The sequence below is a fragment of the Strix aluco genome, chromosome 4, assembly GCF_031877795.1.
Source record: "Strix aluco isolate bStrAlu1 chromosome 4, bStrAlu1.hap1, whole genome shotgun sequence".
NCBI classification, from domain to species: Eukaryota; Metazoa; Chordata; class Aves; order Strigiformes; family Strigidae; genus Strix; species Strix aluco.
This window is the reverse complement of record NC_133934.1, coordinates 120,066,572-120,090,763: the sequence shown is the minus strand read 5'-3', so window position 1 is coordinate 120,090,763 and position 24,192 is coordinate 120,066,572. Positions and strand designations below refer to the sequence as shown.

General features: G+C 47.1%; 1 protein-coding gene across 1 annotated transcript; it reads right to left on the bottom strand.

Annotated features, from left to right (window-relative positions):
* Positions 1-773: 773 nt before the first annotated feature.
* LBHD2 (LBH domain containing 2) lies at positions 774-22,972 on the bottom strand. Its single transcript, XM_074825182.1, has 5 exons — positions 22,825-22,972; positions 13,575-13,677; positions 9,220-9,310; positions 5,168-5,393; positions 774-4,040 (listed from the first exon to the last, which is right to left on the bottom strand). Exons 3-5 carry the CDS (start codon positions 9,307-9,309, stop codon positions 3,964-3,966), a joined length of 393 nt encoding a protein of 130 aa, XP_074681283.1. The 5' UTR covers position 9,310; positions 13,575-13,677; positions 22,825-22,972; the 3' UTR covers positions 774-3,963.
* Between the last annotated feature and the right edge of the window lie 1,220 nt (positions 22,973-24,192).

Below are 24,192 nucleotides of genomic sequence, written 5' to 3'. Positions count from 1 at the left end.
GGATACAGAAGATTTCCCTCACCATGCCACCACTGCCCACCAGGCACAGCCCTGCAGCAGCAGGTCCCCAGCCCAGCTGCAGAGAAACTGGCTTTGACCCCAAGCAACGGTTTTTGCCATGCTGATATACCCATCCCCGTGAGCAGCAGCTGCTCTTGAACTGGGAAAGTAAGAGGGAGTCTCACCCTCCAGTTATTCAATCCTTTGCTTTTTGGTAACTTCACATTTTGGGAAAAAATTGGTTGTTCAGTGGCAGACTATCTCTGCCTCTCATCTTCTCTGCCACATGACCCCGCTCTCCTCGCACAGGGTATAGGTTTCTAGTAATGTGAGTTCCTGCTGGGCTCCACAATAGCCTTTCAGGAAAATGTTTAAAATGTGCATTGCATTAAAAGGTGAATGAAGATGAGCCAACTGGCTCGTTGCTAGCACAGCATGCAAGGCAGGGTACCACCCAGGGCGAAGGGGCTGTGCCAAGCAGGGCAGCAAGAAAATCCCAAGACAGAAGCAGTGAGCATTGAGCTGCCTGGTCTAGGGAGGCCTCAAAGGAAAGAGATGGAGATGGCAACTGCCATTGATGTAAATCTGAATGTATCTGTGTAGGAGCATGTGGGATGGATGGTCACTGTGAGCGTTTCCATGCCACAGGGCAAAGGCAGGCTTAGGGTGGGCTTCGTTCCCCTGTATTAGCTGTATTAGTGGTAGGACAGGAGCTGCACATCCCCACAAATAATCCTTTGCATTTTTAAACCAAGACACTGTGGGCACACCACTTCTTCTAATCGGTCCAGTATAGGCATTTAATAGGCTAAATGGTGTAATACATCTACAGGACATACATACATTAGTTGAGTATTATGTACAGGTGGCATTTTACAAAATTAGAAAGAACAGAAATAGAGCAAAATCCAACAATGTCTTACTCCATAAAACTTCCTTTCTGCACTACATGAAATATTCTACAAGCTAGACTAGAAAAATATGACTGAATGTCTTTTTTTTCCTTTTTAGTTTCTACAAAGCTTTTAATCCAGAAAAAATACAAAACAACTATTGAGTTTATTAGAGAGACAACACTTGCACACAGACAAAGTAAGTGGACATTCATAGACCTGCAAGTTGAATAAATAGGGCTTGTTTGTATAAAACAATTTTCTCTCTATCTTGCTTTCCTATTTTAGGGCCTCTGGCCCATGTTCAGAAAAATAAAAATGGGAGGAGGAGTTTGGCTTTGCATGCTTGTTACACTGAGGCCAAACAGCTTTAGGAGAAAGCTTTAGTTTGAAGCATCCATTTTCTTCAGGTAAAATACTTCAAGGGAGCAATGCAAAAGAGGGAACAGGAAAGACAGGAGTAATTAGCCTGGAAGGAGGAAATCTGGCATTTCTATATGGGCTGCAGCTTTATGTAATAGGATGAAAAAAGCAGTGCTGTGTGGCGTTTTTTCAGGATGAATGTAGAATTTTGTTGTTTCTTTGGGAAACTTATTTAGGGAAGTGCCATTGACCTCAGGTGGAAATAGGATAAGGGCTATCCAGAGCAGGAAGGGAGGGAGTGTCTGAAAGCAGATAGAGAGCACATAAAATTGGGGGAAGTGTTTCAAACAACTGTTTTTCCTTTTATAAAGCAAAAAGCAAATTAAGTGATATGTCTAACGTCATTCCTCACAGAGCTGGGCAGATGCAGATTGAAAGGAAATCACACAGCTAAAAATATGTCGTCACCATCATCATTTTCCCCCCAGAGCTTTGTAAAACTTCTTGACCATCGATGCAAAAGCAGCGTTTAAAGAGCACCTCGCATCCACCCGGCCGCCTCGCCAGCATGGCTCCCTTCTGCCATGACCAGCTGCAGACAGGTCTGAGTCAGGGACCTCCTCTCGCTGCTCGTGTGCTACCCAAACACGTAGCTTGAGCTTGTTCTTGCTTTGTTGGCTTCACCACTGTCACCAGTGGAGGGGGTGACAAGGAGAGCAGCCAGATTTAGGAGGTGCTCTTGAAACCTTCAGTTACTCTGGTGAAATTCAGTGCTCTGACCAGAATCCCACTCATCCAACAAAATAATTCTGTGACAGTGTAAGTAAGAAAGTCTACATCAAGAAGGCAAAAGAGATTGTTACATAGGTTGAGAGAGCAAAGTTTAACTTAAGTATCACATTATACTATACTACACTGCTTATAAAAAGGGTCCTAAATCCCAAACACCCCAAATAATGAGCTATAGTTTTGTACATAAATTAATGTTGCTTTGAAGTAAAATAGTCTCTTTCTTTTGTATTAAACATTCATTGCACAGAATTCTTCGTAAGTAAATATATTAAATTTGGTTGCTAAGAAGGTATAAACTTATTAATACATCTGGCCAGTAAATTTTATCCACCATCACACAATTAAAAGTTGTCTTTAGAGAAAATTATTACTGGAGAAAAGAAAGCACTTGGAAGTCAACTTAAGAGTTAACGCTGGAAGAAATCCTGTTATTTCGTTCCACCTACAGCAAGCCGCTTCTTCCGGCTGCAACATTAATTGGAAGTACAGACCCCATCCAGCCCTGCAAAGACGGAGAAAGCCAACTTTGTAGCTTACGGGACACTCATCACTGACACAGTCAAACCCTTTTGAATACATGCATTATCTATCTCCACCAACACTATCCAAAGGGTAGCATTTTGGGCCGAGATGGCTGCTTCTCCTGGGACAGTGGGAGGGAGTCTCTGGGAGGTCCCTGTGCAGAAAGGGGTTCACCCCTGTCAAAATGGCTCCCAAATCCCCAAGGAAAATCCACTGGAGGCCCAAGATGTCCAGAGACAGCTTGTCCCACTGTGAGCTCTGGTCTCCAGGAGGTGGCTGTGCAAGCAAAGCCAAGGGGGCCGTGCTGCAGGTGAGGGCACCCCCCAGCACATGTGCTCCTGTCAGCAGTGGTGTGTCCCACCACCTCGCCCTCCTCCACCCCCCTCCTACTGCGGGTGACTCAGAGAGGACCCAGCATCAGGCAAAATGGAGGGCAGGTTTGGGCTGTGCTATGGAGCTCCCATCACCCACCCCCAACCACTGCCTGGCTTCAGGTCAAGGGAAGAAGAGCTGGGCCTCTGCACCTATGTTACACACAAAACATACCAAAAGAAGAATTGTTACAACAATTTCTATTAACAAGGTGGGACAAATCCAGCTCTGGCAGAAGCGGGAGCCATCTCGTTGGCTTCAAGAGAGAAGAGCACACGCCACGCCACGGTTGGACCTGGGCCTGAAGAGTGCACAAACAGCACGATCCACCCGACCAAGCCTACAACAGACAGCCTCACTCCACAAACACCAGCGACTAGCTAATCCGCTTTGTCAATGTACAGCAAAGTGAGAGGCTTGAGCATTATTGAAAAGGCAGCTAAGAAAAGGCTGGTTCATCCAAATTTGCACACGTTAGCCAAAGGGAGAGAACTGCTCTGGGCCGCCCTGGGGCCACAGCCTGGAGGCAGATCTTACACTTGCGTCTCTATACAAAAGTTACAAAATCAAATGGTGACATTATATTACATCTATTGTCCATAATATCACAGTGCTAGTTTTAAATGGCTAAAAACAAGAAAGGTTTCAGATTTAAGACATCCCTCCTGTAGAAATGTAACCCCTTTGTCCTGCTGTTGATACCTGAAAGCAGCCTTGCTTGAAAAAGGTAAAACCAATGAAATGTGCTAATTGAAATTAGGAGCATTTTTTCCTTGATAATCTCATATTTCCTAATACATCCCATTGTTTCCCAAGGATAAATTAAACAAATAATATGAATCCCAGCCTGAAAATCAAAATGTTGAAAAGAACAGTTCTAAAGCCCAGATGCTTCTTACCAGGTACTAGCTAAATAAAACCCTTGCAGATTTAAATACAGATTACTTTGACATGTCTTCAGAGTGTGTTAGCTTTCCAACAACGTTCAAAATGAAGTTTCACTTCTGAGGCCATGGAGTCCTTACTCATCCTCTTCAGTTCTGCTTTCCAGAGTATCTGTACTGTCTTCCACTTCTTGAGCTGGGTGCGCTAAAGTATCTGCAATGAAATGGCTCATCAGTATTTATTTCCCCATACAGATACAACAGCCTTCATTTGATTCCCTGCTCCACCAGGCAGTTGATCCGTCAGGGTGACCAGACTTGACATGAGCAATTTGCTGTACTTGCAAACCAGTAGTTAAACCTGGAGCAGGGAACTCTGAGTGCATCACAGTCTGACTTTACAGGGGACTTGAGACCTCAGGGCAGATATTAGTGAGATGAGGTGATGATCCCTACAGATGGCCACTGTAGTGGGAGGGCTACCTGCTGTCTTAGTGAAATCTTCAGGACTGAGCTGAAGACAGAACGGGTCCTAACATCAATGCACAAAACCGACACAGAGGCCATAACGTGCAACCTGGAGGTCAACCCATAGATTTGGCTGATATTTCTTCTTGAATGATCAAACCCTGTGGTTGCCACCACTCAGAAACGCCAACTGGAATAGCAGGTGATTTGACACTTCCAGATCAGACCATTTGTCATTGCCCCTTTAAAGGGAAGGGAAGATGCATCTTGCACCCCATCCTGACTCTGGGCATTTGGGTGTCAAATGTTGGTGCACTGAAATCACTCTTTAAGAGAAAAGGAGATCACTGAGATTAAAAAAATGGAAATAAATAAACCAGTTCCACACTGGAGCATTCCCTGTGCAAGCTGCACTCCAACAAGCTCTTATCTTTAAGCCATATTTACCCTACAGTGACACTACTAGTCATATCTATATATTTGTGAGCTCCTGCTACACTAACGTATTGCCAGCACACCACGATGCTTTGAAAATGTGCAGCTGTTAAACACTTTGCTTCTAGGCCAGGAGATGGAGAGGTAGATATATGCTATTGAACAGGATCACTGTTACTTAGAGTGAACGGCTAATGTGCAGTAAACTGCCTGTTGGCCATGCGAGTGGCCAGCACTGAGCCTGATGCAGGTGAAAACACCATGTGCTCAAAAGCTACAAGGAAAATTTCAGTCCACAGGACTCCCTCTCCAGTGCAGGCGTTTCTGGGACCTTCAATAACCTACTGCTCTTTGGTTCACAATTAACTTTAGCGCATGGCATGGCCTGAAACTGCTATTTTCCTGTGGGGAACAAGGATGAAAATTACTCATTCAGACCTTCCAGATCCATCTGCTGCTGCTGCTGCTGCTGCTGCTGCTGCTGCTGCTGCTGGACACAGACTCTTTGGTCACCATGAAGACCCTTGTCCTCTGCTGATTTCAGGTCATCAGGAGGCCAGCGCAGCTCCCCGCTCTCCACCTCCCCGGACTCAGTCGGTTCCACCACGATTGACGGCAGTCTTTTGGACAGCTTGGGGTACTTCTCACGTGAGTCTGGGAAGGCCTGGTGAGACATTTGGGGACGTGTTGTGAGAGACGAAATCCCATCAAAGCCTTACCCAGGGATGCATATTCAGAGCAAGCAGAGTACACGCTCCACCTTAGCATCCTTTCTACATTTGAAATGCACTCCCACATCCATCAAAAACCCCCTTCAAACTGGTGCAGGGCAAGAATCCTGCACAGGGAGGATTTCAAAAGCAGCTGAATCCAGCTCCTTGCTGACCAGATGTTGATGCAGGGGGGCTATAGGTCTCAGCACACTCTCCTCTGCACATGCTGTCCCTTCCTGGGCAAAGAGCCGACATTGCTCGCCAGTGTGGCAGATGATTGCCTTGACTTGTGTGATCTGACATGTGTAGTAAAAATGGAGACTTAGGAGACAAAATTCATTTTGTTGTCAAACACTCGTGTTTCAGTTCTGGTGGGTTTTTAGGACACAAAGGTCATTGCTGTAACAGTAAGCTAAATGACTGCTGCAGCCCTGCTGGCTGATGTCCTTTTACTCTGATATGATATTCATGTTTTGTCGCAGTGACAGTTTATTAAGAAGCCACCATTGTGCAGAGCTATTTTCTGTAACGTGAAACACTGTATTTTATGATGCATTCATGCAAAACAGGTAGCCCCAGAGATCATCTTTACACAGATGATGGTGTTAGCTATTATTGTCATTTGTCACATTGAACCTGCAGGTCAAACACTATTCAGTGATTAGAGCTTGAAGCTGAACTAGGTCTTTTTAGTGAAGGATACTGTAACACATAAAAGTGCTCTCTTGTTTTCAACATTGCTGGTTCATTTAAATCTCTCAGGGTACTTTGTTTTGGATTGGGTTTTTTACTGGTTTTTTGGTTTGTTTGTTGTTTTTTTTTTTTTAGCTAAAAATCATTCCAGCTCCTCCAGGATGTTAACATAAGACAAACTCTGTTGTTGCTTCACTGAAACCTTATCTCCTGGCTTCCCAAACTTCTGTATATCTGCACTAATGGGTTGCAAATTTCTCCATGCTAGCTGAGTTTTATTTTATTTGTAACAATAAAGTGCAGACTAGAGGACTGAATTAGGAGTTGAGAGCAAGAACCATCCCAGTTTAACTCCAGTCACTGCCACAGGTTTGCTGTGTGCTGGTGGGAACCTCCCCACACATCTGCAACACGTTCACCACTGAATCAGGGTCTCTGGTTAGACTGAGCACTGCTGGTTATGTGAGCCAGTCTCAGCACAGCTCCTGCTACGAGCACAGGCAGAAACATGCAGATATTCCCTAATCACCATAAAAGTGGGCACATCCCCCAGGATGTTGCCAGGGACCTGAGGGTGTCATAACCCACTGGAGATGTTTGTTCCATGGCTTTTGCAACCTTCATCCCAGTAGCTGCTCTCTCTAAGAGCTTAGGGTTTAGTCATCCCACTTGGCATCAGAGTTGGCATGGGGAGGCAAGCCCTTGGGAAGGGCAATTCTCTTCCTATATGTCTGGGAAGCAGTGAGAACATTTTTATCATTGATGTGATACCTGTATCTGATTTCTGGAGAAGGACAATAATTATCATCCTCATGGTCTCACTCCCTGAGGTAGTGTTGTGGGGATTCATTACTGTTTGCAAATCTACACGAAGGTGAAAAATGTGGTATATTATTGTTAGTGTTGCAAAGTGAAACATAATTAAGAAGAAATTTCTTTTGTGAGAAAGCCCCTTCAGCTCAACTAGACCAAGTGAATCACTGAAGAAAAAGCTTTCTAATGCCTCCCTGAGCATTGGGTGTAACTCGTCCTGGTCAAGCGATGCTACTCATGATGCCTATCAGAAAAGATCCCCCAACTTCCCCATTACACAGCCTCCTCCTGAGCTGTTTATAATTTGGAAAGACATTTTCATGGCAGCTGTCTTGACTGGGAGGAATTTTTAAGAAGTTGCTAATACAATCCAGCTATTTCCAAATATGAGACAAGGTAAAATCTCCTTGGCCAGGACAGGTCCAGAGACACCCCTGAGCAGCAGTGCACTCTTCTTCAGACCCATGGTGGAGCCCAGCTCCCTGAGTCTCATGGCTCAGCTGGCAGAAAATAGCCATAAAATTGTGGGCAAATTGGCTTATTTCCTCCCAGGACTGCATATGCCGGTGACAGTGACCTCTTTTCCCGGCTGCTGCTCAGCCTGCTTGGGTGCCAGAGAGCTGTGTGACAGCCACCCCATCCCCAAGCCTGCTGGCAACCCCTGGATGGGGGATCCAATGCAACAAAATTTCTGCTTTTTAATCTGCTTTCTGAAGCCCTAGGGAATGACACACACTGATCTAAAAATGTACTAAAAGCTGATTATTATGGCTGCAACAAAATTTAGGAAAGGCACTTGTGCAGCCTCAACTTGGCTATTTTTGTTTGTGTCATTCTCATATGGTCTTTTCTCACACCAATCACATAATGTGTTTTTCCACCAGAGCCCAGTATTTACCACGTCCCTCCAGAAATGAGTCAGGACTGGCAGGAAGCAGAGCTGCCTGTCGGGCCTCGCTGTGTTTTTCTGCGGAAGCTGGAGTGTGTGACGAGTGGGCAGGAGACTGCAGGAAGAGAAGGACCAGTCTCCTGGCCAGAGTGCTTGGAAGTTGCTGGAAGAAACCTAGTTTTCCCACTGAGTCACTGACTTTGCACTACCTCTCATTTCTTTTTGGTTTTTTTGCCTTGGGAGGTCATCACTAAAATGGGGATGGTACCACCTTCTCCCAGAGGGGAAGGGTAAAGGAGCTGGGGGAAAACCTCTGGAGCATATGCTCAGGGGCACCATAGAACAGTCCTAAACACATAGGTGGAGTCAGAGCTGGCACAGGGTTTGGGCAGTGTACACTAAAACAATATTGAAAACCTGGGACTCGGTGAAAAAGAGGAAAGAGAATATTGAAAATGTGCTCTGAGTGAGCAGGACCTATCCTGTGTGGTCAATGAGGCATGAAAAAGCCTATGGTACACTCTTTAATTGCATACAATCTTTCATTGCATGCACAGTGATTTGAAATTTGCAAAATTTCAGTTCTGACTTCCCTGGCTTCCAAATACTTGACTTCAATCTGCAATAGGCTGCTCCTAGGGTAGCTTTCTGAGCCTGCTTGCAATAATACACCCTGTGTTGAGGAGTAGCTCAGGTCCACCAGGACACGTTTAGGTAGTTTGTCCCTGGCAGTGTCACTGAGAGTCACGAGCACAACCACAGAGCACAAACAGGGGTGTGGGGGTTGTCACAAAGCGGGGTTCGGGACATCGTGATCCCTCCTGCTGGAATCAGCACTGCAGGCGGGTACATGAGTGGGTGTGCGAGACCGCCAGGGACGGAAAGTGCTCTTGCACCTGCCAGCTAATGGTCCCAACCAGCGCTGCTGCTATGGTGCCACAGCCATTTATGTGAATTACACAATCGTTTCAAATGGTCTCTTTCCTAAAAAGGGAGCTCCCTCTGAGCCTAAGGAAACTTAGCTCATTACAAGGGTGGCTGTATAAAAGCTGTGGTACAGTATTGGCTGGATGTCTTCACCATACATGGTTGCTCAGATCTGAACTCTTGGTGACAGCCTCTTTGCCTGCATCCCCACAGGGGCCGGGCATCATTGTCACTGTGCCCTGGAGACCTGGAATCTGACAAAACCCTCCTGCCAGAACCTTTTAAAAATAAGAACCTTTTGAAAATACCTAAGTAGGATCAAACATGTATTTCAGGGCTAGTTCTTCTGGCAGCTGTGCTCTGCGATTCAACATCTACACATATGACAGTTATTAGTTGTATTAAATTGGTTTTGAAAAGCAACTCAGGATACTTTCCAGTTTTTCTAAAGTTACCTGGCTTGAAGGGCCTCCTTCTTCCTCAGGAGTCTGGCTGAGCGCGAATTCCTCCATCACCGGTTCCCGTGTGTTCATCACCTCTGTCATGCTGTGAATATTAAAGCAGAATGGGAAAACTCAGCTCTGAGCTTTAGCCCCACAGTTAATTTAACAAAAGATATTGGCTTTTCATATTTGTTAAAATAACTGAGTTACAGACTGTCCTTTCTAAACAGCCACTAAGAAGTGTTTCCTTGGCCCTCTAAGCCAACTGCTACTGCTACGTGCCATGACACAGAGCAGGGCATCGACCCCAGCTGCTCCCCAGGACAGCAGAGAGGACCCTCATAGAGTCCCAGAGCAGCAGGAAAATGGGAGTCCTCCAATGTTATCAGCAAATGGTTTATTACTGATATATGAGCTCAGAAATTGCATCTGTTGACTAAAAAAAGTTACTTGTGGAAATATCAGCCTTGAATTAAATTCTCATTCTGATTCTTCATAACATTTTCAATATTTGCTCTTCCCAGATGTCTCTTCCATTTAGTCATGAGCCAGCACTTCTTTCTAAACTGTTAATTCCAGACATATCAGCTGTATCGGTGTCTAAGGGCCAGATTTTCAGTAGTCTTTACTTCTCTGAGTGTTCAGAGAGGTGTTGAGTGGGATTTTCAAATGCATCAGGGAAGGTTTGGGACCTAAATCCCATTTAAAACAGGGACTTAGGAACCTTAGCTGCTTATGTGCCCATTAAACATCCCCCTGCAGGCACTACAGCGCTGGCCCTTGCACTCTCCTTGTTCCACTGGGTACTTCAGCACCCAGGAGCAGAGGGATGAGAGCCGGCTGCAGCCCTCACTGCAGGGAGCTCAGCCCAGCCCATGGCTGGGTCGCTGCATGTCTCTATGGCGTTAAGAATTTCCTCACATTTGAGATTTATAGATACAGCATTCCATTGAAAAAATTTGAGGATGCCTGAAAACTTCATAACATGTATTAAGCACGTAGGAGTGAACCTACGTTCACTCAGGAGGAGTCTGAACCACTTTGTTTGACCAACAGACTGAAGGGACCATGTTCATTTTGGATGGGAATACCTCAGCCCTGGATGGCTTTGGCCCCAGGCGTTTCACTCTCTAGCTGGCATTCGTCAGGTACAGCAGCTACTGGCTGCCAGAGCCTCCTGCGGCAGGCAGAATGTAGGCATCCTCAATTACATCGCCCTGCCACAGCAAGCACCCTTTAGGCACTACTAAATGCTGCCATTAATTCTGGTCCTGCTTCACACACAAAAGCCTTCTTTGTAAAGGCTGCTCCTACTGAGAAATGCAAACTAAAACATCTGAAGGATAACTTGTTTCAGGCTTACATTACCAATTACCCCACAAAACTAAATTTTACAATATCTGCAATTACTACAAAACCCTTCACAATGACTTTAATTAGCTGTAGCAAGAGCAGCGTGATATCGCAGAGACTTTCACTCCCACTGCATCACATTTAAAAAAGAGCACAGCAGACCCAGGAGACGCTTGAGCTCAGCTGTGGGCCAGGACCCGACTCCATAGACATCCATCAGCTTAGGGAAAAGCCCCAAAGCACCAGCCTTGGACCCAACCAATGCTGAATTAAACAGCACGCTTCCTGGTACACACACACACAACAGGAGGGCAGAACCAGGCTCTGAAACTCAGCAAGAGGCTGAACCAAACCCCTGATCGGGGCATCCCTCTGCTCACACAGCCTGAATCCTCCCAGAGACATGGCACGATAGAAGAGTGACAAATTCTGTCTGCTCGGAAGAGATATTTGAGCTCCCTGCCCTTGCTCGGACCTGCACCCCTCCCCAGGGACACCACATCAGGACACCACAAATCACTTAATCAGTAAAATACATTTATTTTCTCAACACGTGCTTTTATTCCTGCAGCATCCAGCAGGCCATACCACTTGGCACCCATGGATGACAGCACAGGAAAGAAGACCCTTTCCTGGAGTGGTGATCATGGGCCCAGCTGTGCTAGCTGTTTATGCCACCTGAGACAGTGCTTAAAAGGATAGAGCTGTGCCCTTGGACCCTGCCTTGCCCAAAAGGAAAGCAGCACTCCCTCCACTGCCTCCTCTCATTGATCACCCCTGGTGCTCACGCAGTTCTTGCTTTTTTCCCCCGGTCCTCGTCTCTCCCTTTGTCCCAGAGGGACTCTTTTGCATCCCTCCTGCTGCCCCTCCAGCGCTGCCTCTGAGGATGACCATGCTGGGCCATAGCAGGAGCCTGCTCTCACACTCTAACTCTTTAGGAAGAGTTGGTCTGGGGGACTTTCAGACTGCCTGTTAGCCAGACCCAGCCGTGAGCCTGGAAGAGCATGGGGTCCACTGCTCTGACCATGTCCAAAATGAGTATCTTTCTTTTTGGATCCTTTTTGGGGTTCAGTGCTCCATTCCCAGCTGTCCTAGATTGCAGGGAAAGGGAAATGAGGAAGTGTGTGTCTGGATGGAAATAATATTGGAGGCTTTGTGGGGGGCCGGGATTCATGAAGTCTTGGGCTTGGCTACCACGGAGAAGACATATCCCATTGCTGTATGTCCTGGGGGTTGGTCCCCGCTAGCCAGCAGCAGACTCCTGCAGTTGCCCACATCTGGCTAACTTATTTTAGCAGCCTTTCAATACATACCAAGTGTTTAAAACACTTCTCTGTCCTTGTTCCATGGGACATTAGAGATATACATCCACACACGCACTGTCAAATGTGTCATATGAGCTCAAAGATGTTGTTAAGACCTCATGAAATTCTATTATTGAGCAATAAGGGGCTCTGTGCTTCCCTAAGACCACATTACACCCCGCAGATTATTTCTAAATGACAAAGACAAATGATTCTGGCTAGGAAAATGGTGACAGTCCTGCCAGTGTTACAGCAGATGCCTCAGTGAATCAGCTCTCAAGCTGTTGAAGCTCAGGCCATTTCACAAAATCCATGCAACTTAAGACTTTGATTGAATAGGATGGCAGAAGTGATTGTACTTGATGTGTTTCAGAAAAGAACATGGGGACATTCAATTGGCAAAAGAATTAGGCTTTAACGGGAATAAATTAATTGTTCTCAGTCTCCACTTAGAAACAGTAAAGGAAAGCAGAAAAATCTATATGGGCTGTGAAAGCAGTGATGCTTCTAACAAGCTTAACTAGGTATTTAATGCTAAAAACAACTAGAAGTAAAATAAATGAGAATGCCACTGCAAATCATTTCATCTGAAACTTCAAAATCACCTGTAGGACATCACTGAATTGTTTATAAAGACACAGAATCTGAAAAAAGGGTTTGGTGGCTGCTTAGGGCTTTTTTAACTATGATATGATTTATGTGCAGGAGGAATTTTTTAATTTTCAGCCAGTTTTGATGGAAAAATACTGAGCCACTTTTAGTGCTGCTTTTATTTGAGGTGTACTAACACACAACAAAAAAGTGGCCGATACAAGCAAATTATTATAAGAACTACATCTCTTTTAAATTTGGTCTTGCATCCATTTTATGTATGGTAGATGCTGATATCACCAGTGACATACACCAGCCATAGTGATGCAAAACAAGGCAACAAACAGCATTTACAAACAAATAAATTCTGTTCTGGTGGATGAGTCACCTACTCTGAACCTTAAAATTCCTGTGGCAGTGAATTAAGAAATGCATTTACTTCCCCTAGGTTTAATTAAGCGCAAATATACCAATTAGGAACAAAAAAGCAAAATCTGTTCTTGCTTTTCTGTGAGAAAACTACATTTAGAGAAGATTATCTTAAATGCAACTGCTGCAGTTGCAGGACCACACTATGCTGATCTTTTTCCAGGGGCATGGAGCAAATGCACAGCTTGCTTTCTGCTGTTTGTGATGGCACTAACAAGGTTAATAACATACAGAGCAATATATAAGTTGACAAGTGCTAAACCACCTACCATGAGAAAGTACTCAGAAACAATACAGACATTTTTATTTTAGGTTTTGAACAGAGGGCAAAACTGACCTGTGAAATGTGGCAAAACAGTATTTGAATGAAGACCAGCTTCAGGATTCAAAAACGTGAAGTGCTTATGTGGCTATGGAAAATAGGCAGGTTGCATGACGCAAGCAAAGATTTCCTTAAGAAGAGGGACAAAACCACATTTTATGGGACAGGCTGAGCCACGGTTAGGAAGAGTTGTTATTTGAAGCAAGGATCAACCTGGAAGATGCTCAGACATGCACCAAACTGAGGCCTGATCCTGCTCTCACCTCATGAACCAGGACGGACAGCGAAAGGGGATGCCCGACCAGAGCATGAGGCTCCGTGGGGGATAAACAGCAAGTACAGGGCAATGGCAGAAGAGAGCATGTTACCTTCAATCACATCAACAGATGTCACTTCCAAAAACTGTCCTTGCTGCAGGCGTTCACGTCGTCGATGAAGTGTCGTGCAAATTCTGTCAAATCCTAAAAATGCCTGAAAGAGACAATAAAACAGTCAGAGCATGCAACCAAAGTGACAACGCTGGCAGTGACCACTATGAGAGAATACTACCGAAAACTTGCTGCAGAAACTCGTACTGTGAAGGCCTGTATAATTTTCAATGCCAGATGTGACTTGATCTCACTAAGGATGCAGCTCATAGTATACCTTGTGAATTACCAAGGCAATTAATGTTCCGAAAACACCCAAAGCTCTTAGCTGAAATACCTTGCAATCTGACTCTTTTTGTGATGCTAAATCTTATTCCTTAGTGTAAGCTATATAAAAACTGCTGAAACTGGGACACTCTGAAATTCTCCCATACAGGAATTTTGATGATAGTTGGAAAATCAGAAAATAAAAATGTATACCCTTATTTGGCAGGATCAGTGTGCTTAGTGAGACACGGTTCAAAACATCAAAGAACAAGATTCCTGCTCAAGAAGCTACTGGTCAAGACACAAAAAAGACAAAATACGCTGAAAGAAGGATATCTTAGGGTTACATTACTGCACGTTTCTTTCAGATATCACAGGAGATGGGATTGTTGCAAAGGTCTACTCCAAACTGAGGGTAATACTCTGACTGGTATCAGGACAGGGAGCCTGGTGAGCAGAGGTGAGGTTCCCACCATTTCGAAGTGTGAATCACTGATTTCTGATGACTTCTCTCTCAGAAAGTCTTAGCTGAAGAGCTTGAGGGGTTACAGTGCTGAAATATAGTCAGTATCTTGGCCAAAGATGATTTTCTGAGAAATTTGTTTAGCTCTACAGCTTGCCAAATATGTATTCATGCCAGCCACAGCTATTTCCTTGGATGGGAAAAAGGTGTTTTCAGTGAAGTGAATGGCACTAGTGTATATATTTTATATCCTCCAGTGGTTTGGATTCCAGCCCAAGTGATTAAACAAATCTACCTGCTCTGGAAGCCTTCCTACCAAGATTTATAACACTGGATTAACTGCACACTGATTTTATTCAAAAACAGTGACAGAGGAAAAATTGTGCATTGCATTCTGGAGTTTCTTCTCATGCCACAGGCCATGCTTATTGCAAATTAGGGAAGCAGGAAATCACATCTCCATCCCCAGGATTCAATTCAGAAGGTTTAATGCTTCTCTAGCAATTTTCCTTCCTAACCAATAATCAAACCAACTTCAGAGATGTTAATTTTTTGTCCCTTAAAAATTCATGACTACACTCAGTGCTTGTCTCTTGTATGGAAACCAGATATACCATGTTATCCAATACTCTGGGAAGAAGATTTTTATCCCACTACCCATTACAAAACCACTACTATTAAGCCTATGAAAATTCATCACGAGCTTGTCTACCTTCAATCTCTCCTTTAGAAAAGACTGGATGTAATAACAACAGTTATTACACCGAGTCATCTGTCAATGAGAGACAAAATGGTATAAGAGATAATGGACCAGGCACCACATGGCCACTGGTTGGAATCCAAGCCAGGCCAGTTGCCGTTTAGAGGTATCTTCAGAGGTATGTAAGGATCCACGCAGTACTGAATGAATTAAACCCACATCCATTGCTTTTCCAGTCTCAGCAAAGGACTTCCGGATTGAACTGATCCAAGACCAATCTCCTCTCCAATGTTTTGGGCAAGTCTGTCCTATGGTGCATGCAATGTTTGAGAGGGGATGTCAGCCCCTGGAGCTCAGCTGTGATAAAAAGAAAATCACTTAAGGACTGCGGCATGGAAGAAGTCCCTTCTCCCAGCCCCATGGCCATATTTAAAAACAGAAAAACTTCTTCACAGTTCAAGATTGTTGAAGAGTTCAGTGTTTCCAGTATATAAAACTACCAGAATGTATTTATTCTCTGAAGAGGAAATACTCACTTTATCTACCTAACAGATGTGATTATCTTCTTTGGCTGACACTAGAGGAAACATAAACTAATACCCTTCCTTCTATGATACTGCTTAATCTTTTAAAAACAAGGCACGGCTACTGAGACCATGCAACGAGCCTTTACTGCAGTAGAAACAGTCTGGAAATCACTTGAGTAACGCCTATCTCTTCTTGTCCCTTCTTACTTTTACCCACCTTTGCTGTTTTGCTGATTAGCCCAGCCTGGACCCCATTTACTCAATGCACCCTCTCCCAACCTAACCCTCTTCCACCCCCAAAATAACTTGCCCTCCTTTGCCTCAGCTTGATAACCAGTTTCTTCTCTGGCTCCAGGAGTACCAACACAGTTGTGCTGCTACTAACAGCAAACAAGAAGTCTCAAATCTCAGAAACCAGTGATGCTGCCTGTCCGCCCCTCCTCTGGGCTTGGAGAGCCCTGCTACACCTCCAAGTAAAGAACAGTTGATTTAGGGACTACTCCAAGAGCTGATCATGTCCTGCCACTTTAGGAGCCATAGCACCAAGTGAAGTGTGAGGAGATACAACCAAGGGAATGATAAGAGAGCATGTTCCACCAGTGAGACCAAGCAATGCTTCACTGGTGGCCCGTTTGCCCAGATCAAGGGCCCTCAGTCTCCCACCCCACACAAACGGATGGATTTCCACCTGTGCTGCTTGGCCAAAAGCCCAGGTACCGAAAGGTGCTCTCTGGGCTTCTCTCCCACTTTGGAAAGCACCATTGTGTATCTGGAGTTTCTACACCACAAGGACATGGTCTGTCATGGTGGGGTGGTCTCACCACCCACAGGAGGACAACCGGCGCCAGGGAGCAGAAGCAGGATGTTGTGCAGCAATTCTGGCCAGCTGGGGTGTGTGGGAAGCCCAGCCTGGCTGTCTCTCCTGTGTCGTGCTTGGCCTTGCTGTGTGGGGAGAGGACTCTACCATGCACAGCAGCAGAGGCCTTTCCTTGGAATAAATCCACTGTGAATTGCAAAGTAGATGTTTTTAAGGCAAGTACGCTTCATCGGGCAAAACAGAAATAGGAACCGGCCACAGGTTGCAATCCTAGCAGCCCACAGATCGGCCACTGGATAAAGGAGCCCTGTGTTTCAGAGGCACCGGGCCTCGAATGCTTCCCCGGGAGGCAGCAGCACCTCCAACACCAGGTCACTTTTATTTAGAGATGCCTTCTACTCTGAAAGCATCACCCCTCCTCTCCCAGCTGTCACAGTGTTGGAGACAACTGGGTGGCAGAGGGAGACCTGACCTCAGGGTGCCAGGGCTGATGGGACAGCCCCTGATTAGCAGGGGCTGCAGGACAGCCTCCTCCCCTCCTGGGCTTCCCGAGTTAATCGTTCCCCCCACTGAGCACTCATGGATACATTATGATAACAGCCTAACGATACCACATTGAAGGTGCACCTTCTAACAGGTAAGTGTAGATAGGTGGTAGAAATTGGCCTGGCACCACTGCTCCGCATGCCAATTTACCATTTTTCTGGCACCGCAGAAACAGGAGCCTTCCCCTTCTTATTTCAACGGGACATTCCCAGGGGCTTTACCAGCCCTGTATTTAAATTGTGGTGGAGAGACATCCCCCACACAGCTCTGCAGGCTCAGCCTTGCATGCAGGAAGACTGTAAAGACCAAGCTCTGGGAGTTTGCCCATGCAGTTGCAGCACATGCGGTTCCCACTGATTTCAGATAGTGCCTCAAACAAACCAGGAGTTCAGCCTTGGGCGTCCGGTCCCCCCCGCTTCACCCTACTAAAGCCTCTGGATAAATGCAAACTTTTCTTCATTCAAGGAGTGTAGTCTTTGTGTGTGCTACAAAAAGAAACCCCTGCTATTGATTACAAGGAAAATTGGGACAGGGCATGCATAAGAATGGTGTTAGGCAGGAGGAGCAATGGTCTACTGCTTGATTTTTGTGAAGTGGAAAATTTCGACACGACACAGTAAACCCTGCTCAGCAATTCCCAATAAACAAACAGGCCCAAGGAGGTTTTTCCCCCTAGAAGAAAGGGTGTCTTATTTGGGCCACTTTGCTGCAGCAGATCGGGCTGTCAGTTCAGCCAGGGTGGATGAGTGGGAGATCTAGGACAGAGCTATGGTTGTTGTGGCAGATGAAGCCATGAAGGGGCTGCTCACACGGCACCAGAAGGTGCATGTCCCTGCAACGAAATCTCAGTTGGCATCTTCTAGGGCCAGGTGCTTCTGTGGATCCAACTTTTCTATGCTTTAGTCTATGTTAGTGTCCTAGGAGGATGGAGCTATGGCTTAGACCCTGCAGTGCTTCAGGCCACAGAGGTGTCCTGGACCATCCATATGTAGAACCATGCCCACTACCTCTGCTGAGGGTGGGACACCGCTTTCAGCATCTTGGCACAACCCAAAATAAGCACTTACCTCAGTGACACCCTGCAGCCTCCAATTTCCATGACTGCCTACTGAGCTCAGCTTTTGGACACTGTGGATAGGAACTTGGACAGCTTCTTTGTTTCCCCTGGTTGCACATTTGTAATGGATGCACTTTATGAAGTGTTGTGGATTCCATGGGACTAGCGAAATGTAAATTACCGCATGGACCACAGAAGATAAATGCGCGTGTGTATGAACTCCTATTTAAACCTCCCACTTCTTTTTGGATGCAAATCTCTTTCCTAAGCAACTGAGAAAAGTGTGATATGTGTCAGAGTCTGGAGATTAGAGATCTGTTCTGTTCCCTCATTTCAGAAGCTCTTGTCTTTGGCCACCCACGCAGTACTTGAGTTCTGCTCTCCGCAGGCCAAAGCTGCCTTCCTCTCCTTGGCAGCGTGTGCTCTGTAGAAGATGTTGATCTCTCTCAGGAAGCAGCAAGATGAAATGACTCTCGATGTGGAGGAGCAGGCATTTCAGCATGAGACACAGCACGTAGTTGGGGAGAGCGAAAAGGGGTAGGAGGCTGCTATTTCCAGACCATGCTGCCTCTCACCGCTAACTTCGCAGCGAGCTGCAGTTTTTACTGTTCCTGCTCCAAAGAAGCTACTGGGGTAAATATCACCCTGGGGAATTTCTCAAACACTCATCTGTGGACTACCAACACTAGAAAACACAGGCCCACAAAGGGCATGGTACTGGCAGGTCACTCTTAACTCAGCCTCCTTGACTCCTGGTGTTGCACAGTGAGGCATCAGGGAACCGTTGTTCTTCTGACATCCTCAGCTTCTCAATTTCCAGTTTGTTGTACTTGTCCAAGTTCCTACTGGCCCTGTTTGCAAAAAGAAGCTAGAAAATTGACTCATAAATGGTCAAAGAAGAAGGAAAAAGAACTAAAATGTGCCTAACTATCACAATTTTTAAAGCAATCTCATGATTTGGGGTGATTTAACTGAAAGTTTTTTGCAGATGATGTCTGCAGTGCTGCTTGCTACTGGGTGGGTTGTTCTTTTTAGTTTTTCTTTTTCCTGGCTGCTTTAAAGAAGCTCATTTATTTCAGCTCTTTGATCTCAGCACTAAACTACCTGAGCTTTCTTGCAGAAGATGCCACAAGGGATAGGTACGGCAAGGGAGGAGAGCAGGGCAGCCAGCCAGGATGCTCGGAGATAGGGATGAGGAGCAGACAGCCAGGAAGCATGTGCAGAGCAGTGGAGGGAGGAAGAAGCAGAGCAGATGGGAAGAATGACTAAGCCAGCTCCTCTGAACGCCGGTAGACCTTGGTATCATGGAAATCTCCACAGAGTCCTCATGGAACCATGCACCAAATGAAAGTTTGGATTTACTTTTTTTTAACATCATATTCAGCAGCTAATTAATGTGAGAGGACCTCATTAAGAAAACAGCCTCATCAAAATTAGAGATAAGCCTCAAGAAGCTGTTAAATGTTTTTAGCGGTGCAAATACTCTCATCTGAGAACGTGCTTTCGGGATCAGAAATGCCTGTGCTGAGCAGAGTGTTTCTGAGCTCTGCTCACGCAGTAAACCTTGCATTGGCTTCAATTTCTCAAAACAACCTTACGAAGGCAGCACCTTACAAATAAGTATATAATTCCTTCTAACTCAGAGCAACCGTTACTAAAGGATCTCAGAAAGAAATGGTTTTGTTTCTAGGATCTTCTCCGGAAGATGACAATTCTCTCATCCCTCATATTTCACACCACGATTGTCCCTCACCTTACAGCACCTGTGGAAATTGGTGACAGATGAAAACTGGCTTCCTGTGCTTCTTTCTACTATTCCCTGGGTATTTCTGGATGGTCCTGAATTCAGGCAATAGTCCCTCGAGCAGAAGGTGAATGGGAAAAAACAGATCTTAGAGCATCAACACAGAGTAGGTGATTCTTAGATGGAAGTGTCATGGGAAATGGATTGCAAAATGTCCGACGTCTTTCTGGCACTGTGAAAGAATACTCTGGACAGTCTATCACTGGGCTCATTTCTAGGTAACAGAATAGGGTAAGAGATTATGTACAGTCAGGTAGAACAGTATTTACTTAAAAGATAAACTAGTTCTTTCCTTGTAACTTTGGGGAAATTAGAATATGGTGCTATCAGTGCTGTAATATGATGCAATATTGAGCATTTAGTTAGTAGAGAATTTAGTAAAGCCAACGCAGCAGAAGTGTTAGATTTCAAAAACAAGCAAACAAACACCCACTAGACACTCCTAAGAGAACAAAGACAATGAAGAGACTTTTAATGTTCCCTCTTGGTAATTAACAGCACAACTGCAGGTGTCACGACATCACAACCTAACACCAGAGACGCAGCTCCTTTTCTCTAGGAATTAAAACTCTGTCACCTTAATTGAATTTCCAAGTATGGGAAGTTGCCTAGTCTGAGATGGAAGATATGAGAACACCACGTGCTATTGCAGCAGGAATGGGCACAATGGAGGGTGAGGACAATACACGGCTAAAATAAAGAAATTATTTAAAAAATAAAAATGCAGTATGTTTTTTTTTGGAATGACTCATTAACACTGAGAGCAATATGCATTAATAAGACTATGAGTCTTCCTGCCAACCAATTATAATGCACCTTCCGGATCTAGAGGTCTCCTAAATATTTGCACAGTGGCAGTTTATGCGTATACATCTCAGAGACAGGACTCAGCTGAAAATTCAGGTTACATCTTACAGAAGTTGCAGTGGTCTCATCAGAGGAGCTGGACTTGAACTATTTTCTCCTAGTCCTATAGGGACATGGGCACTATAGGGCAAAACGCTGTGGGATCAGTCAATGCACCCTGATGAGAGCAGGGGATTGTCCTGCTGGACCACAGCTTCTTCCAGCACTGGTATCTGCTCTGCAGAGGATGGTACTGGTCACACTCTCCCCGAACCATGAAGGAGAGGTGATCCCAGCCCCTAAGGACTTGCGATCAAAGAGAGACAAAGGCTGAAACAGGGGACTGAGACAAGGTTTTAAGGACCTGTTGGTATCAATCAGTCTTCTTCATTCTACCTGGTTGTTACCGCTCAGCAGTTTTCCTGGGGGTTGCAATAAAGCCTTCCTTTGAAGACAGAAAATACAGGAAATATTCATTTACAGATTTTTCTAGAGAATGTATACACGCCTGAGGAGCAAAGGGAAGGGCTGTTGCTGAGGCAGATGCTGGTCTCCTTGAAGTCCTGACAGGGCTCCTCCTGCCTTACATGGCATAGGATCCGCCCCGGATCAAGGCTTCTCTGACTGACCCCTCCAAAATAGACAGATGTGGTTAAATAGGCTCAAGCACAGGGACATAATTTCAGAAATGAGAGAGAAGGATTAATTTCAGCCTGTGACACTGTGGGGTTGATACCTGATCTATGCAAAAGCCTGTTGCTTAATACAAAGAGATCATTGTGAGAAGGGAGGGAAAGTAGTGACTATATTTGCACACTCATCTCTTCTGCTAAAGTAATGTACCAGAGACGTTAGAGGAAATTCCACTTGATCGACAAATTGTCAGGCTAGATCGGGAAAGCAAGGAAACCAGGTCAAGTCATTCCCTGTTTGCTTGTTTTCTGTCTGTTATCATAATGTTGACTCTGAAAACATGTTTTTAAATGGAATATTAATTATCAAAATCCTGAGCTGTGAGCTGGATTCTTTTCTGGGCACAAAATTTGTTGCTCATTAAATTTAAGAGATGGAAAACACTGGCTTGAGCCTGGTTGTGTGTAGGCAGATTTCCCCGCTTCACCTTCATTTTCAGGCTACTCATAAGGAGGCATTGTGCTGAGAGCCAGGCTACGGGACAGATGTCGAACACCAACTTCTGGGTCTTTCAGCAGGATTTGAAACTACAGCCAGGAGGGCTCCCTTCACTGTACCACTGACTATACGACTGCAGTAAAGATCTCAGTCAGGAAAAAACGAATGGAAACAAATTTCTCTCTGTATATTGCTTATTGTGGCTTGAGGGGTTAATGCTACATCCAGGCTAACCTAACTCCCCTCCGCGACTGTAGCCACATTCAGAGATCTACAAACACGGCTCTGTCCCAAATGACAAGAAAATTTTTGTGGTATGTTCATTTGGCAGCAGGGAAATATTCACACCCCTTGCTCAGAGTGAAACATAGTCCTCATTTACAGAGCAAAGTAGGCTCTTTCTTTCTCTACAAGTAACCATATGCATGGTATTTGCTACCTGATGGAAAAAGCAGGATTTTAGTGTTCTTTTACCCAGTTCAGCTAGGCTGCAAGCAAAAGCATCACTGTCTTAAACTTGCGCTTTGTTACCCGCTTCCTCGCCTCAAAAGTTGCCTTGAAAAAAAAAATGAATAAACGAACAGCTGAGGCGATCGCAGACCACAAACCAACAACTCCCTCAGCGCTACGCTCATTCACCAGGATTCCTTCACACAGCCCTTTCGGCTGCCGAAAGAGTTGGGTGGGGTTTTTTTTAAAGGAGAACCCGTTTTTCAGCGAATTCTCCTTAACATCCTTTCCTCACAAATAAAAGCACCTGGAGAATCAACCACCGCAGAGGCGCACGTTCTGCCCTGCCTTCCCCCGTAACTCCCCGCAGCCGGGCGGGGAAGTGAAACACTTCTCCCGGACCGCGCTCGGCCGGCTCCGGCTCCGGCTCCGCTCCCCGCTCCCCGCCCGCCCCGGCCCGGCTCCGGCCACCGGCCCCGCTGCCCCGCGGCGGCGGGACGCAGCTTCCCGGGGTCCGGGACGCCTCGGGGCAGCAAGCGGAGCACTTACAGGTGGCGGCCCTTCCGCGGGCTGCCGCCGGACCCCGCCACCCGCACCTCCCCCGAGCCCGGCGCAGACCCCCCGTCCCCCGGCCCGGCTCACCGGCGGGGCAGGCGAGGCGAGGCGGCAGCCGCCCGCCGCCCATGCACGGCGGCAGAGGGGAGCCGGCAGCTCCGTCAGCGCGTCCGCATCCTCCCGGGCCGGCGCTGGCACCGCCGCCGCCGCGGCACCTCCCCGCCCGCAGACCGGCCCCGCCGCTGCCAGCGCGGGGAAACCACTCCCCCGGCAGCGCCGGCGGGGCGGCGCGCAGCCACGGCCCCCCCGGCACGGCACGGCACGGCACGGCTCGGCACGGCCCCCCGCCGCGCCCCGGGCCGCCCCGCGGAGAAGGGGGGAGTGGGGCCGGCAGCCCTCGCTGTCCCCGCACTTTCTGCGGACACGCGTGGAACCGCGGGGCCCCACCCAGCCCCGGCCCACGCGCGGGACAGGGGGGCCCGGGAGGGGACACTCCCCTGGAGCGGATCCCCCCTTGCCCTGCTCACAGGTGCGGGGCTGACACGGGCTCCCGGCCCCTCCCCGCAGCAGTCCCTGCTGAGAAAATGCTGAATTCGGGAGGACAAACTTTTTTTTTGTTCTTTTTGGGAGGATTCTTGGGGGGGGGCGGGGGCGGGTGTTTCACCCCAGGGTGAGTTTCCGAGCTGCATCCCCTGCCCCCGGCAGGGACACACTCTCCGGTGGGCAGCATCCCGTCACCACCTTGTCCAGAGCGGCCACAGAGCTGGGGCTGGCAGGCAGACGATGTGGGGCTGTGTAAGGGGCTCCCCCCTGCCAGGGGGCTGTCAGGAGCCCACCTCGAACCCCCTGGAGAGAGGCTGTCAGGGGAGCGTTCGAAGCTCTGCTTGTAGTTGTGTTGCTGGGGAAAGAGGCAGAGAACGTGGCGGTGGGGTGAGGCACTCTCGTGGCAGGATCCTGGGAAGAAGTGGTGGGGGGACACGGCCCTGAGGGCTGCACGAAGGGGCATGGTCCTCCCTGCTGCTGGGCATCCCCCTGGGAAGCAGCTCAAAGGCAGGCGCTGAGGGGTGTGAGGGGGGCCGAGACCTGCCTTCCTCCCTCTGCGCACCCAGCGATCGGAGCTGCGGGTTCAGCCAGCAGAGATGCAGCCATGGGGGTCCCCTCTTCTCTTGGCCCCGGGGGAAGCGGAGCTCCGAGGAGGGACACGCACCACGGCTGCCGGAACAGGCCTTTCCTGGTGCCTTTCCCAAGAGCGGCACTTCCAGCACCATGGAGCAGCGTGGGCACTGAAGGGGAGGTGGGTGTCAGCCACGCGAGGCCCTTCCACCATTTGGATCGTGTGAGGTCCTGTGAAACCAGCGCCAGCACACGGGGAGGGCCCAGGGCACGCGGAGCACCCGGGGTGTCTCGGCACGGCCAGGCTGAAGGCGCTGGGGCCTCTGCCCGGCCAGCAGTGGG

Bases quoted from the DNA above. Each gene is read 5' to 3' on its own strand.
- LBHD2 (XM_074825182.1), bottom strand. From the start codon at position 9,309: ATGACAGAGGTGATGAACACACGGGAACCGGTGATGGAGGAATTCGCG. The intron at 5,394-9,219 runs GTAACTTTAGAA...ATGTCTCACCAG, and splicing joins AAGGAGGCCCTTCAAGCCAG to GCCTTCCCAGACTCACGTGA. The intron at 4,041-5,167 runs GTCTGAATGAGT...ATTTCATTGCAG, and splicing joins GCAGCAGATGGATCTGGAAG to ATACTTTAGCGCACCCAGCT.